An 18,750-nucleotide genomic window follows, 5' to 3' on the forward strand; every position below is an offset into this window, starting at 1 on the left:
TTGTTAAACCAAAACCATTCCCGACGACGAATGACGAACGTCGCCTTCAGCTCCGCCGTCGCCACCATCCTCCATTGGCCGCCGTCGCCATGAATGAACGAACGACGACGAACGCCTCCGCTCTGCCACTCGCCCATTGCTGCGTTGTCCACCATTGCTGGTCGTCCTCCGCCGCCACTCGCTCGCCATTGCAGCCGCCGACGCATAGATACGGTAAGAAATTTAAATAGAGCTATATATATATATATATATATATATATATATATATATGTGTGTGTGTGTGTGTGTGTGTGTGTGTGTGTATAGTTAAACTATAATTTATAAATTAATATGTTGACTAATAACCCTAATTAATTTGTTTTGTAGGCATTGGAAGATACCACATACTCTATGAATGAAATAGAAGAAGTTCGAGAGTTGTGGGCAAAATATTTTCTAGAAGAGTGCGTTTAGATTTTATTTCGTTTTATAAACATGATTATCTCTATTGTTATATTGTGATGCATGTTTTTTTTTTTTTATAATTGTGAAGGATATTGTGAATTGTGGTGATGTTTGCATGTGTTGGTGGATGGTGATGTTTGTGTTGGTTTTAAATAGTATGTGTTGGTTTAAAATTAAATATTTGTGTTTGTTTGAAAATTGTTATTTGTGTTGGTTATTAATTTGAAATTAGTCATGTATGTGTTAGTTTGAAAATATAATTGTGAATAAAGAGATATAGGTTTATAAATTTTGATTTTGAGTTGGATGATTTGGAAAATTCTGAGCAGGTTTTAAATACAAAAAATTAGATTATTTGTAATTTAAATTAAAATTAAAAAAAAAAAGGTTTACGCGGCACCTGCTCGTGCAGGTGCCGCGTAAAGTATTTAAAATAAAAAATAAAATGCTTTCTACGGCACCTGTAGCAGAGCAGGTGCCGCGGAAAGCCTTTATTTATTATTATTTTATTACTTTCCGCGGCACCTACTCCACTACAGGTGTCGCGGAAAGTATTTATTTAAAAAAAAAAAGAAAATTAAATGCTTTCTGCGGCACCCGTAACGGGTGCCGCGGAAAGCCTTACCTTTTAGCGTTAGTAGCATAGGCTATGACCTTTTTTGTACTAGTGGAAAAAGGAATAATTTTGCCATCCAGTTTCACAGGCGGTGCAAGATATATGATTCAAAACTATCAAGATACTATGACTATATGTCGCTGGATAGGTTATCCCAACTTATTCATTACATTCACATGTAACCCCAAGTGGCCGGAAATTCAACATTACATGGGAATTAGAGGCTTGCGAGCTGAAGATATACCTGATATTGTTGCCAGAGTTTTCAAGATGAAGCTAGATGCATTAATTAAAGAGTTCAAGAGTGGAAAATTATTTCGACCAATCAAAGCATGTTAGTATCTAAAAGATTAGTTTTTACTTCATTTCATACATAATTACATTTTTTTTCCTAATACAATTTTTGGTACTAATACAGTGATATACACAATTGAATTTCAAAAACGGGGACTACCGCATGCTCATATAGTCATTTTTCTAGGGTCAACCGCTATCGTTTCATCTCCTGAGGAAATGGACTCCTTAATCTCAACTGAAATACCTAATAAAGAAAATGATCCTGAATACCATCAAGCAGTTGAGGACTTTATGATACATGGTCCTTGCGGTATTGCTAGGAAAGCTTCATCTTGCATGGTTAATGGGAAATGCTCTAAACACTTTCCAAAGAAGTTTGTTGATTCGTCGTCTTTTGATCAAGATGGATACCCCTTATATAGAAGACGTGATGACGGCAAAACAGTTAAAAGAAATGGCATTGAGTTGGATAATCGCTATGTGGTTCCACATAATAGATATTTGTTGTTGAGATACAAAGCACATATGAATGTGGAGCGGTGCAACCAATCAAGATCTATAAAATACTTATTCAAGTACTAGTTTTATACGCGCATTGCGCGAATGGGTTAATGCCCAATGTTTATATTTAAATAAATATTTGAAAGTATATCAATACAAGATTATATAGGAGAAGTTTATACATGGGTAATTGAATGTCAAATTTTTTTATTTAAATATCTAACTCAAAGTATATGAATCCAAGATAATATAGAAAATTCATTATAATTATTACTAAAATAAATGTTTGCAACCTTGTAAAATCGATAGTCTAAATATATGGTCTAAAAATGATAGTCTAAATAAATAGTACTTTTAATTTGAATTTTTCTAACTGTTCTTAATTCTCTTTTGAGTAACATTGTCATTGTTTTCATCTTTACTATTTGTTCTCTTCCTTTTTGTTGGTAGTGTGTTATTTGCAATTCAATTATTGTTGGTAGCATAGATGACAACGTCATGCAATGAGATTATAATATAGGAGCTATGAACTTTCCTTTAGGTGTTCTTCTTGGGGTTCATTTGGTTTAACCATTATTGTTGAATGAGTGATTGTGGATAAAAAAAATCTCTAGTTTAAGAAAAAAGATTAAATAAATTAATAAAAATTTAAAATATTATGTATTCCAAAGATATTAAAAGGTAGTTTCTCGCTTCAATTTGCTGAGTAATAGGTTATTTGAGTACTTTCATTGTTAACAAATCTCCCAAGTAGTTAATATGATTGGTTTCAAACTATTCTTTTTTATTTTTTTCATGGTATTAAAGAAATACATATATATCATTTTTTGGTGTAACTACTAATTTATTTAATTCAATAAGAGTAAAATAGAGTGATTCCGCTTCAATTTGTTGGGTTATTATTTGAGTACTCTCTTTGTCAACCAATCCCCAGGTAGTTAATATAATTAGCTTCAAATTATTTTAAAATTTTGTTTCATAGTATTAATAAAATACTTGGTAAATAAATATATAACATTATTTTGTACTATAACTTTGATATCTAATTACAATATATTGTAAAAATAAGATAATGGACAATGTAATGAATATCAATTGATAAATTTGAATGTAAAGAATCTTTGCATGAGAGAAAATAAAGACAATATAACTAATGAAATTATTTCTCTTATTTTTAATTTAAGAAAATACATATGTATTATTTTTTGTTGTAGCTACTAATTTATTTAATTTAATAAGAGTAAAATAGAGTGAGAAACTTAATTATGTCAAATTTGATTGAGATGAGGTTTGAACCTAAGACCTTTCTTATAGAAATTAATGGGTAAGTTAAAAGTTAACGGAGAAGAGAATATTTAACGGAAAACTTAACAGATAATCATAAAAGTAAGGTTAAATTAGGTAATCTCTATTAATAATATTAATCTTAATTATCTTAACTAGCTATTTGATTAAATAATTCATCTGAACCATCCATTTGATTAAATAATTTGACCGCCATTTTTTCAACCCATTTTAGGCCTAACTCTCTTTGGCTCTTATTAGTATAGTAGATGTTAACAAAGGTAATGATCGAGTAACTGTTGGGTTTTATCAAAGTGCAACATATGCTGATGGAGTGGAAGTTGTCGATGAGATCAACACGTACTATGACTGTAGGTACGTTTCAGCATCATAAGCTACTTGGCGTTTGTTGAGTTTTGAAATACAGTCTAGATCCCCCGCAGTTGAGAGACTTAGTTTCCACTTGCCAGATAGCCATACTGTTTTTTTCCAAGATGACGAAGACGTGGAATCAGTATTGACAAATCCAACTTTGGGCCAAAGCATGTTCACTGAATGGTTTGAGACCAACAAAAAATACCCCGAAGCAAAGCTTTTAACCTATCTTGAGATGCCAAATAGATTTGTGTGGAAGAAAAATATTCGTCAATGGCAACCAAGACAAAGGGGTTTTTCAGTTGGTAGGATATTTTATGTACCACCTGGTAGTGGTGAGTTGTATTACCTAAGGTTTTTACTGAACATAGTCAAAGGTCCTACAAGTTATAATGAAATAAGGACATACAATGGAGTTGAATACCAGACTTTTAAGGAGGCATGTTATGCACGGGGCTTATTAGAAGATGATAATGAATACATTGATGCAATTGAAGAAGCTAGCCAGTGGTCAAGTGCCTATTCTTTAAGAAAGTTGTTTGTTACTCTATTAATGTCAAATACAATGGTTTCTCCAGAATCAGTGTGGAACAAAGTATGACTACATCTAGCTGATGATGCTGAACACAATCGTAGAAGATTATTTAATCAATCAGGTATTAAAAATTCAAAATTATATTTTTATAGATTTCATTTTTTATGTAATTAATGCTTTTTTCAAAGTAATTAAATGTTCGTTTATTTGTTGTTTCAGATTTGTTTTTAAATGACGAAGAGAATAAGGAGTTTGTAGAGTTGTCAAAGCTTTTATTAGTGTACAACAAAACTTTGAGGGACTTTCCAAACATGCCTGTCATTAATGAAGCAAGTACTGTTGCTGTGGAAAACCGGTTTTGAGGGAAGAGTTAGCATATGATGGGGCTGCTTTGTGCGAAGAGAGTGAACGATTAAAAATCCAACTAACTGAAGAACAAAGACGAATATATGATGCAGTCATCTCATATATTTATTCGAACAAGGGGGGTTTGTTTTTTGTTTATGTTTTTTGTAATGAGTCAATAATACTAAAAAAAAAAAAAAAAAAAAAGTTCTCCACTCTCATGAGTTTCATCCTCGCCTCCAGTACTTAAGTGCAAATAAACCTCTTTCATTTTCTCTGTACTGTCAGATTCTCTGTACGTGACTTCACTGCGCAACGCCGGCTTCTCTGTGCGCACCTAATTCTTTCTGCAACAACCGGAGCAATTGCCTCACAAAAACGTGCAAGTTAGTTTTCAAAAAAAAACGTGCAAGTTACTTTCTAACTATATTCTTGGTCAGAATCAGAATTGTTTAAGCAGTGCTGCTAATATGTATAGATATTGATTTGTCTCTCAGGGCCCATGAAATCTACGGGTTGCTAGAACACTCTGGTTTCTGGATCTCTTTATAGAGATTTGGAATACCCATTGAAGTGTTTGATGAAATGCCTGTGAGAAAATGTGTCAAAAACTTGTAGATAAATCTTATTAGAAGTAGTTGCAACTGTAAATTTGAACCATAGCAGTTGTTAGGTCTAATGCTGTGCATGGTTGACTTTTATTTATGTCTGTAATATGCCACACTTTCTTTTTGTACTTTTTTTTTTTTTTTTTTTTGAGAAATGCAAGGTCTTGTTCTATAGTCTAGTTTCTCCTATGAATAGTTATTTGTGGCCTTTTGGTGATGAGTGTGTAGATGTTTATGGTGTTTGTCTGGTTAGAAATCGATTTAACAGAAAAATGGATTTCAGGGAGGGTTTTGTGTGTTTAAAATACAAAAAAGAAAACTTAATTATCAGGACAAAAACACAGAAAAGCAAGCAAAATAGAAGCCAATAATTTGTGGCCGAGGCCTTCGTCAACCAAACGGGTTTTCCAAACAGTTTTGCTTTAATTATCAGTACAATTAAACATGTATTTTTGTACTTTTTGTATTTTAAATATAAAAAATGCTTTTTGAGGACACATTATTTGAAGTGTAGATTTTATTTCAATGTGCTCTGATCTGTTTTAAAAATTTTAAATTTGGCCTGTTTTAATTTCATTTAGATAATTTTGTGGATTTTTATGGTACTTTTCTGGCAAAAGATGTGTATGATTTGCGCTTTGAAACTGTTTTTATCATGCATAGCCCTTTATGGTTGCTCAATTTTGGAACTCATATCTGAAACATGGTGCAACTGCTGGATTTTTGTTATGCCAACTTGTTTCTTCAATTGACATTCTTGTGTAACCCAAAGATGCTGATAGGTGTATCGTCTTTCTGAGGCATCATATTAATCTTTCTTTTCTCTTAATACAGCAAGGGTGTTAAACCCATATTAATTAAATGGGAATACCAGTGGCTCTAAGACTTCATTGCTTGAAAGAAATTCATAGGCTCTTCCCTCTAAATCATGCAGGTAAACACTGATGCTAAATTTTGATGAACATTATTTCCAATCTTTAATAAATCAACATTTTTTTTTAAAAATTTATTTTTCCAATGGAACTGTTCATTCATATCAGGGAAAAGTTATCAGCTTCTTGGAGGAGCTGGAAGTTTAGTTCCATTGTGTTTGAGCTCATCACTTCAGAAATCCATTGGAAGCATTGGAAAATATGATTACAAAAGCTGTGATTATCGTAGGTAAAGTTTTATCGTTCTTACTGCTTCTAGAATTTTATTTTCTCCTTATTGTTTTGTGATGCCATGACCATTAATTTTGATTCTATATGCGTTGTGTTCAATTAGTGGAAAAAAATAGTAATGTCCAGGAATCAATAGTGTGTTTCAGTTTGAATTGGAGAAGAAATGAGAAATTTTTGGCTTACAGGGACCCATCCCTCTCATGGCTATAATGCTATATATGTGTACTAACTAGTACCTTTTCTCTCCTAAAGTTGCATCAGAGATTCCTTTATTTGTCTAAGATATTCAATTCTATGATCCAATTCTTCTGATTGGTTTATCTTTACACATCTCTCACACAACAATTGCTTGCAGTTTTCAAAGTATATAGACGTAATTCCTATATGTAGATAGAATACATTGCATCTTAGTCATCTTTTGTTTTTGATGCTGTTGCATTTCTAACTTGTCTCTCTTTCAGGTATTCAACTATATCAAAATCAAAACAATAGTCTCTTCCACAGCATGATTTATTGTCCTTCATCCAATCTACTATTAACAAGCATGAAGGTGAAATAAATTCTCTGAACACAATTCCCATCAATAATGTATTAAGCCTACATTTTAAAAAGTTGCATCATTAGATATCTCTTTTCAGCAATTATATAGGCCCTTCCACAAGTTGTGCTATGTATTCATATTGCCATTAATCAGGCTGCATCATTGTGGACTGAGTTATGAGAGCCATCGTTATGATCAAGACCCCTCATGTGATAACTGTGCATGATGTATCTGAGAATCTTTCAGTACCTTGATGACATTGCCACTTTTTGAAATAGTTGATACTCATTGCTTTCATGGTTACTGAATCTTGAACAAGTTTATCTATTCTGAATTTGACAATCAATAGAGTATACAAGCCAGATCATCCCATCTTCCACCTCCAACTTTCTTTTTTTACACTTCTACTCAAATGTACAGGCCCTTCTCATTGTTGGCTAAACGGAATTGCGTTGAAAAAGAATTTCTTTAAGAAAGAAGGCATTACTTTGGTTATTGTAGCTGAATTCTTTCAAGGTTCCTCTTTGTCACAACATGACCTTTTTATCATGCTTGATAAAGTCAAATTACTTCAGCAGAGGTAATATGCCCTTGACTTTGTATTGACTTCTTTAATAATATTCTCAATTGGTTTGAGCCTTTTGAAATTGCAGGTATCCTTTCCTTCCAGTAATGGGATATCAGTATAGCACATCTCCCCTTCTCTCTAAAGATGATCACACACATTTTCTCCGAAGAGTGATGAAGGAATACATAACCTTTCCTATTTTGTTGTCTAACAAGAATTTTCCTAAGGTTTGTTGCATATCATCACTTTGAGCCAAAAATTACAAACACATAATCAACATGTGATTTTTCAAAAGAGGGATTTTGGATATAATTTTGCGTTAAAAGACCATACTTCTATAATATTGTGAGTCAATATTAGTTGTTCTTTTTAAGATTGTCTTGAATCTTTCCTCTGCTTAATTTGGACAAGTATTTGACGTCCTTTTTAACTTCCATTTTCAGGGGCCTTATGAGTCCTATAATCTACCAACGGAAGGAAGTGGATTCCATGATTCTTGACAATGGTATGCTAACCTATTGTTTATTTTTACCATGCTATATCTTCAAACAAGTTACTGATATCCCATCTTTGTTTTCAATATTTTCATCTAGTTGGTCCATCAAACAAGATGCTATGGTATTTTACTGAAATTATACACAAGTAGGGTAGACATCAGTTTAAAACTAATTAATAAATATTTTAGTTGCCTGAAAATTTTGGCAAATCCAAAAGCCGAACCAAAAATTAAGTTCGTTGGTCTGAGGAATTTTTTGTTTAGGTTGATGAAATCTGAATTTGGTGGTTTGATAGAAAGAAACTGACAGTTTAAGTACATAAACTGATAAGCTACAACAGAAAAATGTAGACCCATTCAGATATAAAATATTAGTACAGCTCAGAAGAAGAGCCAATCTACCAATTCTGGTAATTTATACATTAATTTATGGATCTTTTTGTATCTCTTCCAGTGAGAAACCTGAAATATTGACAGCGGTCAGATTTTATTATCCAACGATCTTTTCAGTAGTAGTATGATAAAGAGATTATAAAATATTATTTCTAGAAGTAATATTGACATTAAATAGCTGTAACAAGAGTAGTAGGTTATGGAAGAGGACTAGGAGGCTGCTTAGATTACCCAGGCTGCAGCAACTGAATTTTGTGATAAAAATCCCTGGAGGTATGTGAAGAGTGATCGCCAGTGATGCTGGCAACAGAGCCAATGTTATGGGTTCACGTCACAAGATGAAAAGAACAGTTGCTGAAAAATAAAGTTTGGTTTGCTTGATATCCAAAACCCCCTGATTTCCAAGAGGGGGTTAAATTTTGGCTTGGTGTTATTATAACTAGTTTTCCCTTTGATAGGGCAATGGATTCCAAAACTAATTCAATGACTAAAAATACAAAGATTCTGAAACTCATTGTATGAGTAAAACTGAACTAATAAACTAAATAACTTTCTAATAATCTCTAACTTACTAAACTATCTAATAGTAATAAAATAGGACTCATAGAAACTTCTTTGGATTACTGATGTATTCCTGTGAGAGTATCCACAACCCTAGAAAGCACCACTGCCCCACTTTGCCTTGTTTAGTATTGTATTTCAATGAATTCCAGTGATCCTTTCCATCTATATGATTGTATTGATAAGCTCTCTTTTCTCTATCTTTTTTTTTTTTTTTTTTCTCCACATCAACAGTCATCAAGGATTTGAAAGTTCAGGATAGGAAGACTGCTAATTTCATGCATAATATGAATAGTCCTTGGGAAAAACCACTTGAAGTATTCAAGGAGCCATATCTCTGCTTTCCCTTGCGAAATTTATTTCTTTATTTTCCAGGTATAGATTTCTCTGGGCCCCTGTAATTTCGTTTCCCCAATGGCATGAAGAATCATAGGGATCTGATGGCTAAAACATTGACAACTACAACATAAACTACAAATAATTTATTATCTATTTAGGCTTGGCGTAATCTGTGTTAATATTGTCTTTTACTTAAACAAAAGGAAAAGAAAAAATCTTTTGTATTGCTCTCCTTGTAGGTTGTATTTCAGTTGATGAGAAAGGAAATCGCGTTTTTGTTTCTGACAGTAATCACCATCGGATCATTGTATTTGATGCTAATGGAGAAATTCTAGACTCTGTATGCATTTCACTTGCAGACTTGTTAAACTATATTATTATTAATCAATAAATGTTACAAAATTATCATAACTGAATAAGAGAAATAGGCTAATAGAAATATTGTTTTTTAATTCAGATTGGTTCCTCTCCTGGTTTTGAAGATGGAGACTTTGAAAATGCGAAGTTAATGCGTCCTGCAGCTTCCTTTTATCATGCTGCTGACAATTGCTTGTACATTGCAGACTCAGAGGTACATGCATGAAAGCTCTACAGAATTTTTATTTTCTATCAAAAAAAGAGTTCTAGCGCAGTATTTGGCATGTAATCTCCTGTTCTTAACTGCCCTTATTTATGTCTAGTAAATCTTTTACTGCAAGGGTGCAGTTATGTTTTTGTTCTCATGAATACACATATTTATATCTCCTTTCCTTTTTCCTTCCTGTTTTGCCCCTTGTTCAATTTTCTTTTGGCTTCAGTTCTCATACTAGTATTCAGTATTTATTTATGCTAAACTCTGCTCTTGGTGTGAAAGAACCATGCCATCAGGAGAGCTGATATGGGGAGGAGAATTCTAGATACACTTCATCCAGCAATGAACTCAAATAAGGATTCCAACCGTTTATGGAGCTGGATTTTTGGCAAGCTTTGGAGCAGGAAGGATATAGAGGCTAAATCTGATGAATTTCCTCCAAAAACATTGCTATTCCCTTGGCATATTTCAAAATGTCAAAATGATCTCTTTGTTCTTAATCGCCAGTAAGACCTAGCATCTTTACCATGGTCTCAGAGCTTCACTCCCATTAGCTTCCCTAGAACTTAAACAAAACACTATATCAGTAATTTTGTGGGACTATTTCACCTGTTTAACACTTTGTGTGTGGGTCTTTCAATCTAACCTTGCTAATTACTTTTTCATTACATTCTCTTTCTGAAATCAATTCAAGTTGTGAGAAGGAATTGTTTTGATTGTGTTGAGTGCCTGAAAAAAAAAACAGTATAAACACGAGATCTTTACCATTTTTGACTCAAGAAAGGATGAGTGACCATCTAGGTTGTTGAGTGACATTATAGCTTATACAACTGGGATCATTTTGCTAACTATCATTTATTAACTTATTTGCAGCTTGCAGACCTTATGGATCCTGGATTTGGCCTCAGGGGCTCTCCAAGAAATTGTGGAAGGTATGGAAGCCACTGCCAAGGCACTTCATTACTTGTTGCTTGTTACTATATCATCAACTACTTTCTATACACTGAAGGATTCTCGAATATATCGGAGATCTGTGGGCATCTTATACTGGAGAAGTCAAATATTCTTAAACAAATACCAAATGATTTGTTGAAGCAGCTAATGCATACTGATTGCTCATTGGAGGGAATTCCATATGCTGGTCTCATATCTTCCATTGCCACTTTTCAAGATGATCTAATCATTTGTAATACAGGTAGAAAAAAGGATTCTAAGTGAATATGAGTTTGTTATTTGCATATAATAGATTGATTGCTTGATAAGATTGCCTTTGCAGTTGGTCAGGAGGTATTAAAGTTCAATTTCAAATCTGCGACTTTATCAACCTTCCAGTTCTCAAATTTTAGCATCCTTGGCCTTCCTTATTGGTTCTCATTTCCTCTGGAGTGAGTATGTGCTACGTAAGTTTAGCACATGGATAGTTGTTTCCTTTCTCCATTATTTTTATTTATTTATTTTTTCTGTATGATTATCTTATTTATTATTCTATTGCATTTCTTTTTTAATTAAAAAATTTGTATGTTCCAGTAAAGATGCGCTATCAGGGCTTCATGTTGATCATGCTGAACTTTTTAACTTGCTGCCAGGTTCTTACTTCCAATGATTTTACTCTTTTTTATATTATTACCTCCCACATTTTTTTTCTACTGTAACATTAAAGTGCTTCTTGATATCATGCTTTCTCCATAATTTCCACTTTGATATATCAGTTTTAGGCTTATACTTCGGTTGTATATTTAGGTAAAGTTGACATAAAATTGAGTATCGAAATACCCAAGTCATTTGAGCTGGTAGAGCCCTTGATCGAAAGTTGCATATGGCTCCAAGCTAGAGGAGCAGCAACAGTAGTATCTGAAGCAGAGAGAATTTCTACTTCTGAAAAGGTCTCATATTCTACTTCTGAAGAGATTATCTGAGAATTATGAAACCTTTTTTATTTTTTATTTTTTTTCCTAAAAGGAAAAAAGTTTCATATTCTCAGATAATCTCTGTATTATCATTTTCATGCATTAATTCAATATACCTCTCTTATTGAGGTTTTTGTTAGGTTTATGTAGATAACGATTGCTGGTCATATGCAGGTATGCGCTGCCCAACAATGGTACGATGAACTTGACCACCGTACCTTCTGGGAATCGGAATTAGAATCAAACAAAGAAGTACACAGCTCAACTGAATCAAACGTAGAAGTGCTTAGCTCAAGTCCTTCAGAAGTTGTGCCGGAAGGGAAAGTTCTCATTGATTGCAGCATCAACACCAGTCCTGGTACAAGTGAGGTAGTGGTCCTACATACAGAATGCACATATCCTCCATTTTCGATTGGAAGATGATTGAAATTGCTGAGCATATATAATAATATATAAACATAAAGTGCAATCTAGCTATCAGTTTAGGTTTTTAGTTGAGATGGAGCACATGCTTCAAATTGGTATCAGACCTAACCCCATGCCAAAGGTCATGATACTATGGTGGTCATGTGTGGAGCATATATAATATATAAACATAAATGCGCAATTCAACTATCAGCTTAGGCTTTTATATGGATCACATGCTTCAATTGAAACCACTTCGTAAACAAACAATATGCATAAGATTGCACCATCCATACAATTATCTAATAATGTTTCCTTTTAGGTCATTATTTCCGCCGCACTGTATTTGAAACTGAGGAAGACTGCAGATACCGGCATGGATAGTCGGGAGCAGAAGGCTGCCAAGATAGCGGATAGTTTGGACCCCACAAGAAGGGTAAGCAAAGATTTGCTTGTTTCATATCTGTTGGCATCAAAAAGAGATTTGGAAGGCCTCATTGTTACTCGACCTTTACAAGTGAGGCTCAAGTTTGAGTGCCCAAACCACCCAACATCAGAAGATAATTCCAAAGAAATTATCATAACTAATTCTTCTATAAATGTTAGTGTTTCTCTTTTGAACCCATAGTTTCTTACAGACAAGTATTTACTTTTAGCATCCTTTGTATTCTTATATTATTGTAAAAATTTTGGTTTATTGAGGGTAGTGTACTTTGATGTAACCTAGATCTTACCTATCATACTTCAAATTGACTGGTGCAAGACGTTTTCGTGGTAGAGTTGGAGTTTTATTGAAAAAGAGAATTTTCAGAGATCTGTTTGCTGGTGACTGAAATTAGAGCAAGCCCATATTAGTCTTTTTTTTTTTTTTTTTTTTTTTTTTTAACTTCGGGGGAGGAGTGAGGCGAGGGGAGAGAGAAGAGGAAAATATATACTACAAATATAAGTTTTTGGTGGGATCGATGAGAACCATAAGAATTTTAGAAGAATGAATTATGCGTTAATACCTCCCATGTTTCTCCGAGTATTTGGGTTTTACTTGCTGTGGTCCTCGGAGTTTAAAATGACCACGAAATTGTAACACCCCCAATTTTACATACCACCGTAACTATCCATACTGATAGCTGTGGCTAAGTAATCAATCTTAAACATCCATAATCCTCAAAAGATAACATAAGAGTCATGGATTCATAAGGAAAGTCTAAACGGAATACTAAACTTTAGAGTCAAACATGCTCTACAAAACATAGCAACACTAATAGAGCTACTACAAAACATAACAACACTAATAGAGCTACCAGAGCTAGACTCAAAATAAAGCCTACTCCATCTAAGTCCTCCGATTAGCATAATTTGCTAAAGTATAACCCACTCCACATTGTAAAATAGTTTATATATATATATATATATATATATATATATATATATATATATATATATATATATATATATATATATAGAAAAAATATGAGATTTGATACACATAATCACCTTAGGCATCAACTTGTAACATATAGATTCATGGATATACAATACTAAACATCATATAGAATCATGAACATACAATACTAAATGACATATAGGTTCATGGATAAATGACACTAAATGACATGTTCATTAAAGATGTTACATACATAACATATTCGATTACAATATAAGTCACATAGTTCATACTCACATGCTTATGAATGTAATTAGAAAAGGTTTCAATGATCTAGTGAAAAGAGTTTAAGTGACATGAATAACTACAACATCATGAAGAATTCATTTATACCAGCAAGGTAAGGAAATTGTGTGTTCATATCATAATGCTTTGAGTAAAAAGGAGTTTGATGACATGAAAAGACTAGTAAGTCAAAATGAAATCATTTATATCACCAAGGTGAGTAAACGGTATTCTTATATTGAGATAGCATTTCCAACATAATATATATCAAGAGTAAAATGCGGCTTGTAGTCAAAGTATAGATAAACTTTCTCAAAACTTCCTTTTTGGAATCATCAGAAAACAATCATTTTTATAATAATACTGGAGGAATCTTTTCATCATAGCCATTATCATCATAATCATCATCATAATCATACATGAAGGGAGGGCGGTGCCATCATCATGTGTGTGACCCCTACAGGGACTATGTCCCGAAGTCCCTACCTTTTTCTCATAATTTCTCATCTATCACATGTGAAATCAGGACTGCTACCTTAAGTGTACACACTCCCTAACTGGGATTCCAAAGCCAACGAGTAATAACTCAAGCCCTAAAGTAAGCCCATGATTTTTCTACCAAGCCACTTCTCTACACAATCCAAGATTTTTCTACCGAATTTCATCTCATCATCTCTTCCGAAAGGATTGCAGTCCAATCGGATCCTTCAAAAATATATAGTTTTCTTAGTCCCTTTATAAAATAGTGGTGGTATAATCTTTACAAACCTTTCNTTTTTTAACTTCGGGGGAGGAGTGAGGCGAGGGGAGAGAGAAGAGGAAAATATATACTACAAATATAAGTTTTTGGTGGGATCGATGAGAACCATAAGAATTTTAGAAGAATGAATTATGCGTTAATACCTCCCATGTTTCTCCGAGTATTTGGGTTTTACTTGCTGTGGTCCTCGGAGTTTAAAATGACCACGAAATTGTAACACCCCCAATTTTACATACCACCGTAACTATCCATACTGATAGCTGTGGCTAAGTAATCAATCTTAAACATCCATAATCCTCAAAAGATAACATAAGAGTCATGGATTCATAAGGAAAGTCTAAACGGAATACTAAACTTTAGAGTCAAACATGCTCTACAAAACATAGCAACACTAATAGAGCTACTACAAAACATAACAACACTAATAGAGCTACCAGAGCTAGACTCAAAATAAAGCCTACTCCATCTAAGTCCTCCGATTAGCATAATTTGCTAAAGTATAACCCACTCCACATTGTAAAATAGTTTATATATATATATATATATATATATATATATATATATATATATATATATATATATATATATATATATTGAAAAAATATGAGATTTGATACACATAATCACCTTAGGCATCAACTTGTAACATATAGATTCATGGATATACAATACTAAACATCATATAGAATCATGAACATACAATACTAAATGACATATAGGTTCATGGATAAATGACACTAAATGACATGTTCATTAAAGATGTTACATACATAACATATTCGATTACAATATAAGTCACATAGTTCATACTCACATGCTTATGAATGTAATTAGAAAAGGTTTCAATGATCTAGTGAAAAGAGTTTAAGTGACATGAATAACTACAACATCATGAAGAATTCATTTATACCAGCAAGGTAAGGAAATTGTGTGTTCATATCATAATGCTTTGAGTAAAAAGGAGTTTGATGACATGAAAAGACTAGTAAGTCAAAATGAAATCATTTATATCACCAAGGTGAGTAAACGGTATTCTTATATTGAGATAGCATTTCCAACATAATATATATCAAGAGTAAAATGCGGCTTGTAGTCAAAGTATAGATAAACTTTCTCAAAACTTCCTTTTTGGAATCATCAGAAAACAATCATTTTTATAATAATACTGGAGGAATCTTTTCATCATAGCCATTATCATCATAATCATCATCATAATCATACATGAAGGGAGGGCGGTGCCATCATCATGTGTGTGACCCCTACAGGGACTATGTCCCGAAGTCCCTACCTTTTTCTCATAATTTCTCATCTATCACATGTGAAATCAGGACTGCTACCTTAAGTGTACACACTCCCTAACTGGGATTCCAAAGCCAACGAGTAATAACTCAAGCCCTAAAGTAAGCCCATGATTTTTCTACCAAGCCACTTCTCTACACAATCCAAGATTTTTCTACCGAATTTCATCTCATCATCTCTTCCGAAAGGATTGCAGTCCAATCGGATCCTTCAAAAATATATAGTTTTCTTAGTCCCTTTATAAAATAGTGGTGGTATAATCTTTACAAACCTTTCTTCATAATAAGATCCAAAATAGTGAATAAGTATCATATATAACTTTATATATGCATGTATATCAGAAATAGGGTATAGATATAGATTAAAAAGAGTTAATATGCAAGAATGTGAAAGAATACATTTACTTATTTATATGAGCTTTCAAAATAGATAAGTATCATTCATATAAAATATAGGTTGGTTTGGAAAACATAAATATTTGCATGAGGTTGCAAACGAATGCACAAACAATAACTTCATAAATGATTCTAATATGATATTTTGCTAATAAAGATAGAATGCCCATCATTCACCATTCTTTCTCATACTTCAACTCATAGTCCTACTTTCGAATAGGAGTACCATAAATCATTTCATAATTCCATTCCCTCAATAAATAAGGATTTCATGCTTATGCAAATAGCTTATCTCATTATTTCCTATCAACTAGGAACATCATACTCTGATCACATAATTCACTTCATAATTCCATTTCAAGTGGGAATATCATGCTCATTCACATTGTTCATTTCATAGCTTCATTTCAAATAAGAATATTAAGCTTAGACACATAGCTTAATCAAGATACCATTTCTCATGGAAATATCATACTTGAGCACATAGCTTAATCATAAAATCGTACGATAGGCCCATAAGACTCTCTCTATCTCATTCACCCAACTTCCCTCCTAGATCACTTAACTTTTTCCGAATCCCACCTGTGATGGTACGGTTGATGTTCTCAACTTTCCCGTTTTCTTGGGGATAGGACACAGAAACCTTAGTATGACGGATCTGAAACTGCTGGAAAAATTCAACAAACATCGGCAATCAAATTATCGCCCTTTTATCATTTACAAGGTGCTCAGGTATGCCGAAATGGCAGATTATATTTTTCCACAAGAATCACCGGCACTTGGTGAAGTAATCGATCGTATCACCTCGTCGGTAATGGTGACGAGTGGTTCAGCTTCCACCCACTTGGTGAAGTAATTGATCGTGTCACCTCAGCGCTAAGGGCAGAGGCCCCAATAGGTCGATTCCCCATCTGGCAAATGGAATAGCAGTCGTGACGGGTGTATAGAAGGAAGTCGGCCTCGTTTCCTTTCTGGCAAAGGCTTGGCAGACAGTGCACTTTACCACTTTCCTTATGCAGTTGCTGACCATAATCAGCCAGTAATATCCTTGTATCACCAAATTTCTGGCCAGAGTATGGGCACCTTGGTAAGCTGAGCAGACCTCTTGATGTGCTTCTTCCATAACCTTTCCAGCCTTGTCAGGGAATAAACACAAGAGGAGAGGTCCCCGAAAGACCGTTTGTATAGTAGTCTGTTTTTCATTACGTAAGAAGGTGCCCACCTCTTGATCTTGGCTGCCTCTTTATACCTATGAAGGTCTTCCAACCACTCAGCCCCCGAGCTGATTACCTTTTGATCTCGCTCCCTTTCTTAGCTCGAGCCCGATGACCGATTAGTTTCACAACTTCCTTGCCGATGACCTGACTTTCTATGCTTGGCCGCTTGATGATTTCCTTCTCGTAAATACAGATCAAATAATCTGGAACTCTTCCTAGCTTCACCTTGGACAAGACGTCTGCTTCTGAATTCTTAGCTCTGGAAACGTGGCCAATTTCATATGCCTCAAACTCCCTTAGGAGTTCCTCGGTCAACTCTTTATACTGCTTCAACTTTTCCCCTTTAGTTTCGTAGGACTCCTTCACCTATCCGACCACAAGACGTAAGTCGGTTCGAATGCGCAACTTAATAACTCCCAGGGCTTTGGCTAATCGCAACCTTCCCAGGACTGCCTCATATTCCACGACATTGTTTGATGCTTTTTTTTTTTTGGTGAGCTGTTTGATGCTTTAAATTGATACTCCAAAGTGTAATATAGTCCGAAGCCTTCTAGGGTAGACAGCATGACTCCTCATCCACAATGCTTTTGACTCGATGCCCCATTTGCATGCATTTCCCACCAACCCTCCAACTCAGGGGTGTCTAGGTAGTATTCTTCCAACTTCTGCAAAATATCTATAACTTGAGTGGGAATCTATGACTCGTTTGTGTGTTTTGTGTTCTAAGGTGTAATTGTGCACAACGAGTAGCAAAGGAAGCATTTTGGAGCTTATTTGATCAATTTTGGAAGCTAAGGAACCCACCCAAGGAAGATAGGAGCAGCGGAGCACGAACCGAGCAAGAATCAAAGTTAGAAGAAGCCACACGACCACCCACACGACCGTGTGAGTGGCCGTAAGGACATTAAAGTAGCAGCACAACCCGTGACCACCTCACGGTCGTGAGGAAGGCCGTGAGGTCTACGCTGTCTCCTATTTAATAAGTGTTTTTATGCAATTTATGGGGATTCCGAACCCTAGTTTTGTTTAGCTTATTTTTCCTCTTCTCTTTAGATTTCCTTAGGATAGATTAGCATAGTTTTACATAGTTTTCTTTGATTTTAAGCTTGGATTGCGGATTGGATTGGTTTTCTACCAAGATTTCTTCTTCTATAGTAAAGAGTCTTTATTCCTTATTTAGCTTTCCTCTTAGTTTTCTTGCAATGTTGATGATGATTTCCTTTAGCTTGCTTTGTTTACCATTATGATGCGTGAGTAGTTAGCTTTTGGGTTTGGATTAGGGTCCTATTGCTATTCTTGATGCTAGGGTTGTGATTATTGCATAAAGGGGATAAATTGCTCCCCTAGGGTTTTATGTTTGAATTGGATTATAAATTCTTCTTGTTGATAATTGATGTGCAGCAATTGTTAGCTTGTTTTGGAGAGGCTTTTATCTCAACGAAAGTTGGATGAAAGACTCAAGCC

At 34.2% G+C, this 18,750-nt stretch overlaps 1 protein-coding gene across 1 annotated transcript; it reads left to right on the top strand.

The window, feature by feature from the left end:
• Positions 1 to 1,270: 1,270 nt before the first annotated feature.
• Positions 1,271 to 12,761, top strand: LOC116022424. The gene is made up of 19 exons (XM_031263152.1): positions 1,271 to 1,394; positions 1,479 to 1,840; positions 3,570 to 4,112; positions 6,661 to 6,718; positions 7,130 to 7,289; positions 7,363 to 7,504; positions 7,721 to 7,776; positions 8,345 to 8,439; positions 8,962 to 9,102; positions 9,306 to 9,406; positions 9,524 to 9,637; positions 9,920 to 10,143; positions 10,511 to 10,569; positions 10,647 to 10,832; positions 10,914 to 11,022; positions 11,165 to 11,223; positions 11,378 to 11,520; positions 11,719 to 11,913; positions 12,272 to 12,761. Exons 1-19 carry the CDS (start codon positions 1,271 to 1,273, stop codon positions 12,575 to 12,577), a joined length of 3,177 nt encoding a protein of 1,058 aa, XP_031119012.1. The 3' UTR covers positions 12,578 to 12,761.
• Positions 12,762 to 18,750: the final 5,989 nt, after the last annotated feature.

Source organism: Ipomoea triloba, chromosome 6, assembly GCF_003576645.1.
Source record: "Ipomoea triloba cultivar NCNSP0323 chromosome 6, ASM357664v1".
In the NCBI taxonomy this organism is placed as follows: Eukaryota; Viridiplantae; Streptophyta; class Magnoliopsida; order Solanales; family Convolvulaceae; genus Ipomoea; species Ipomoea triloba.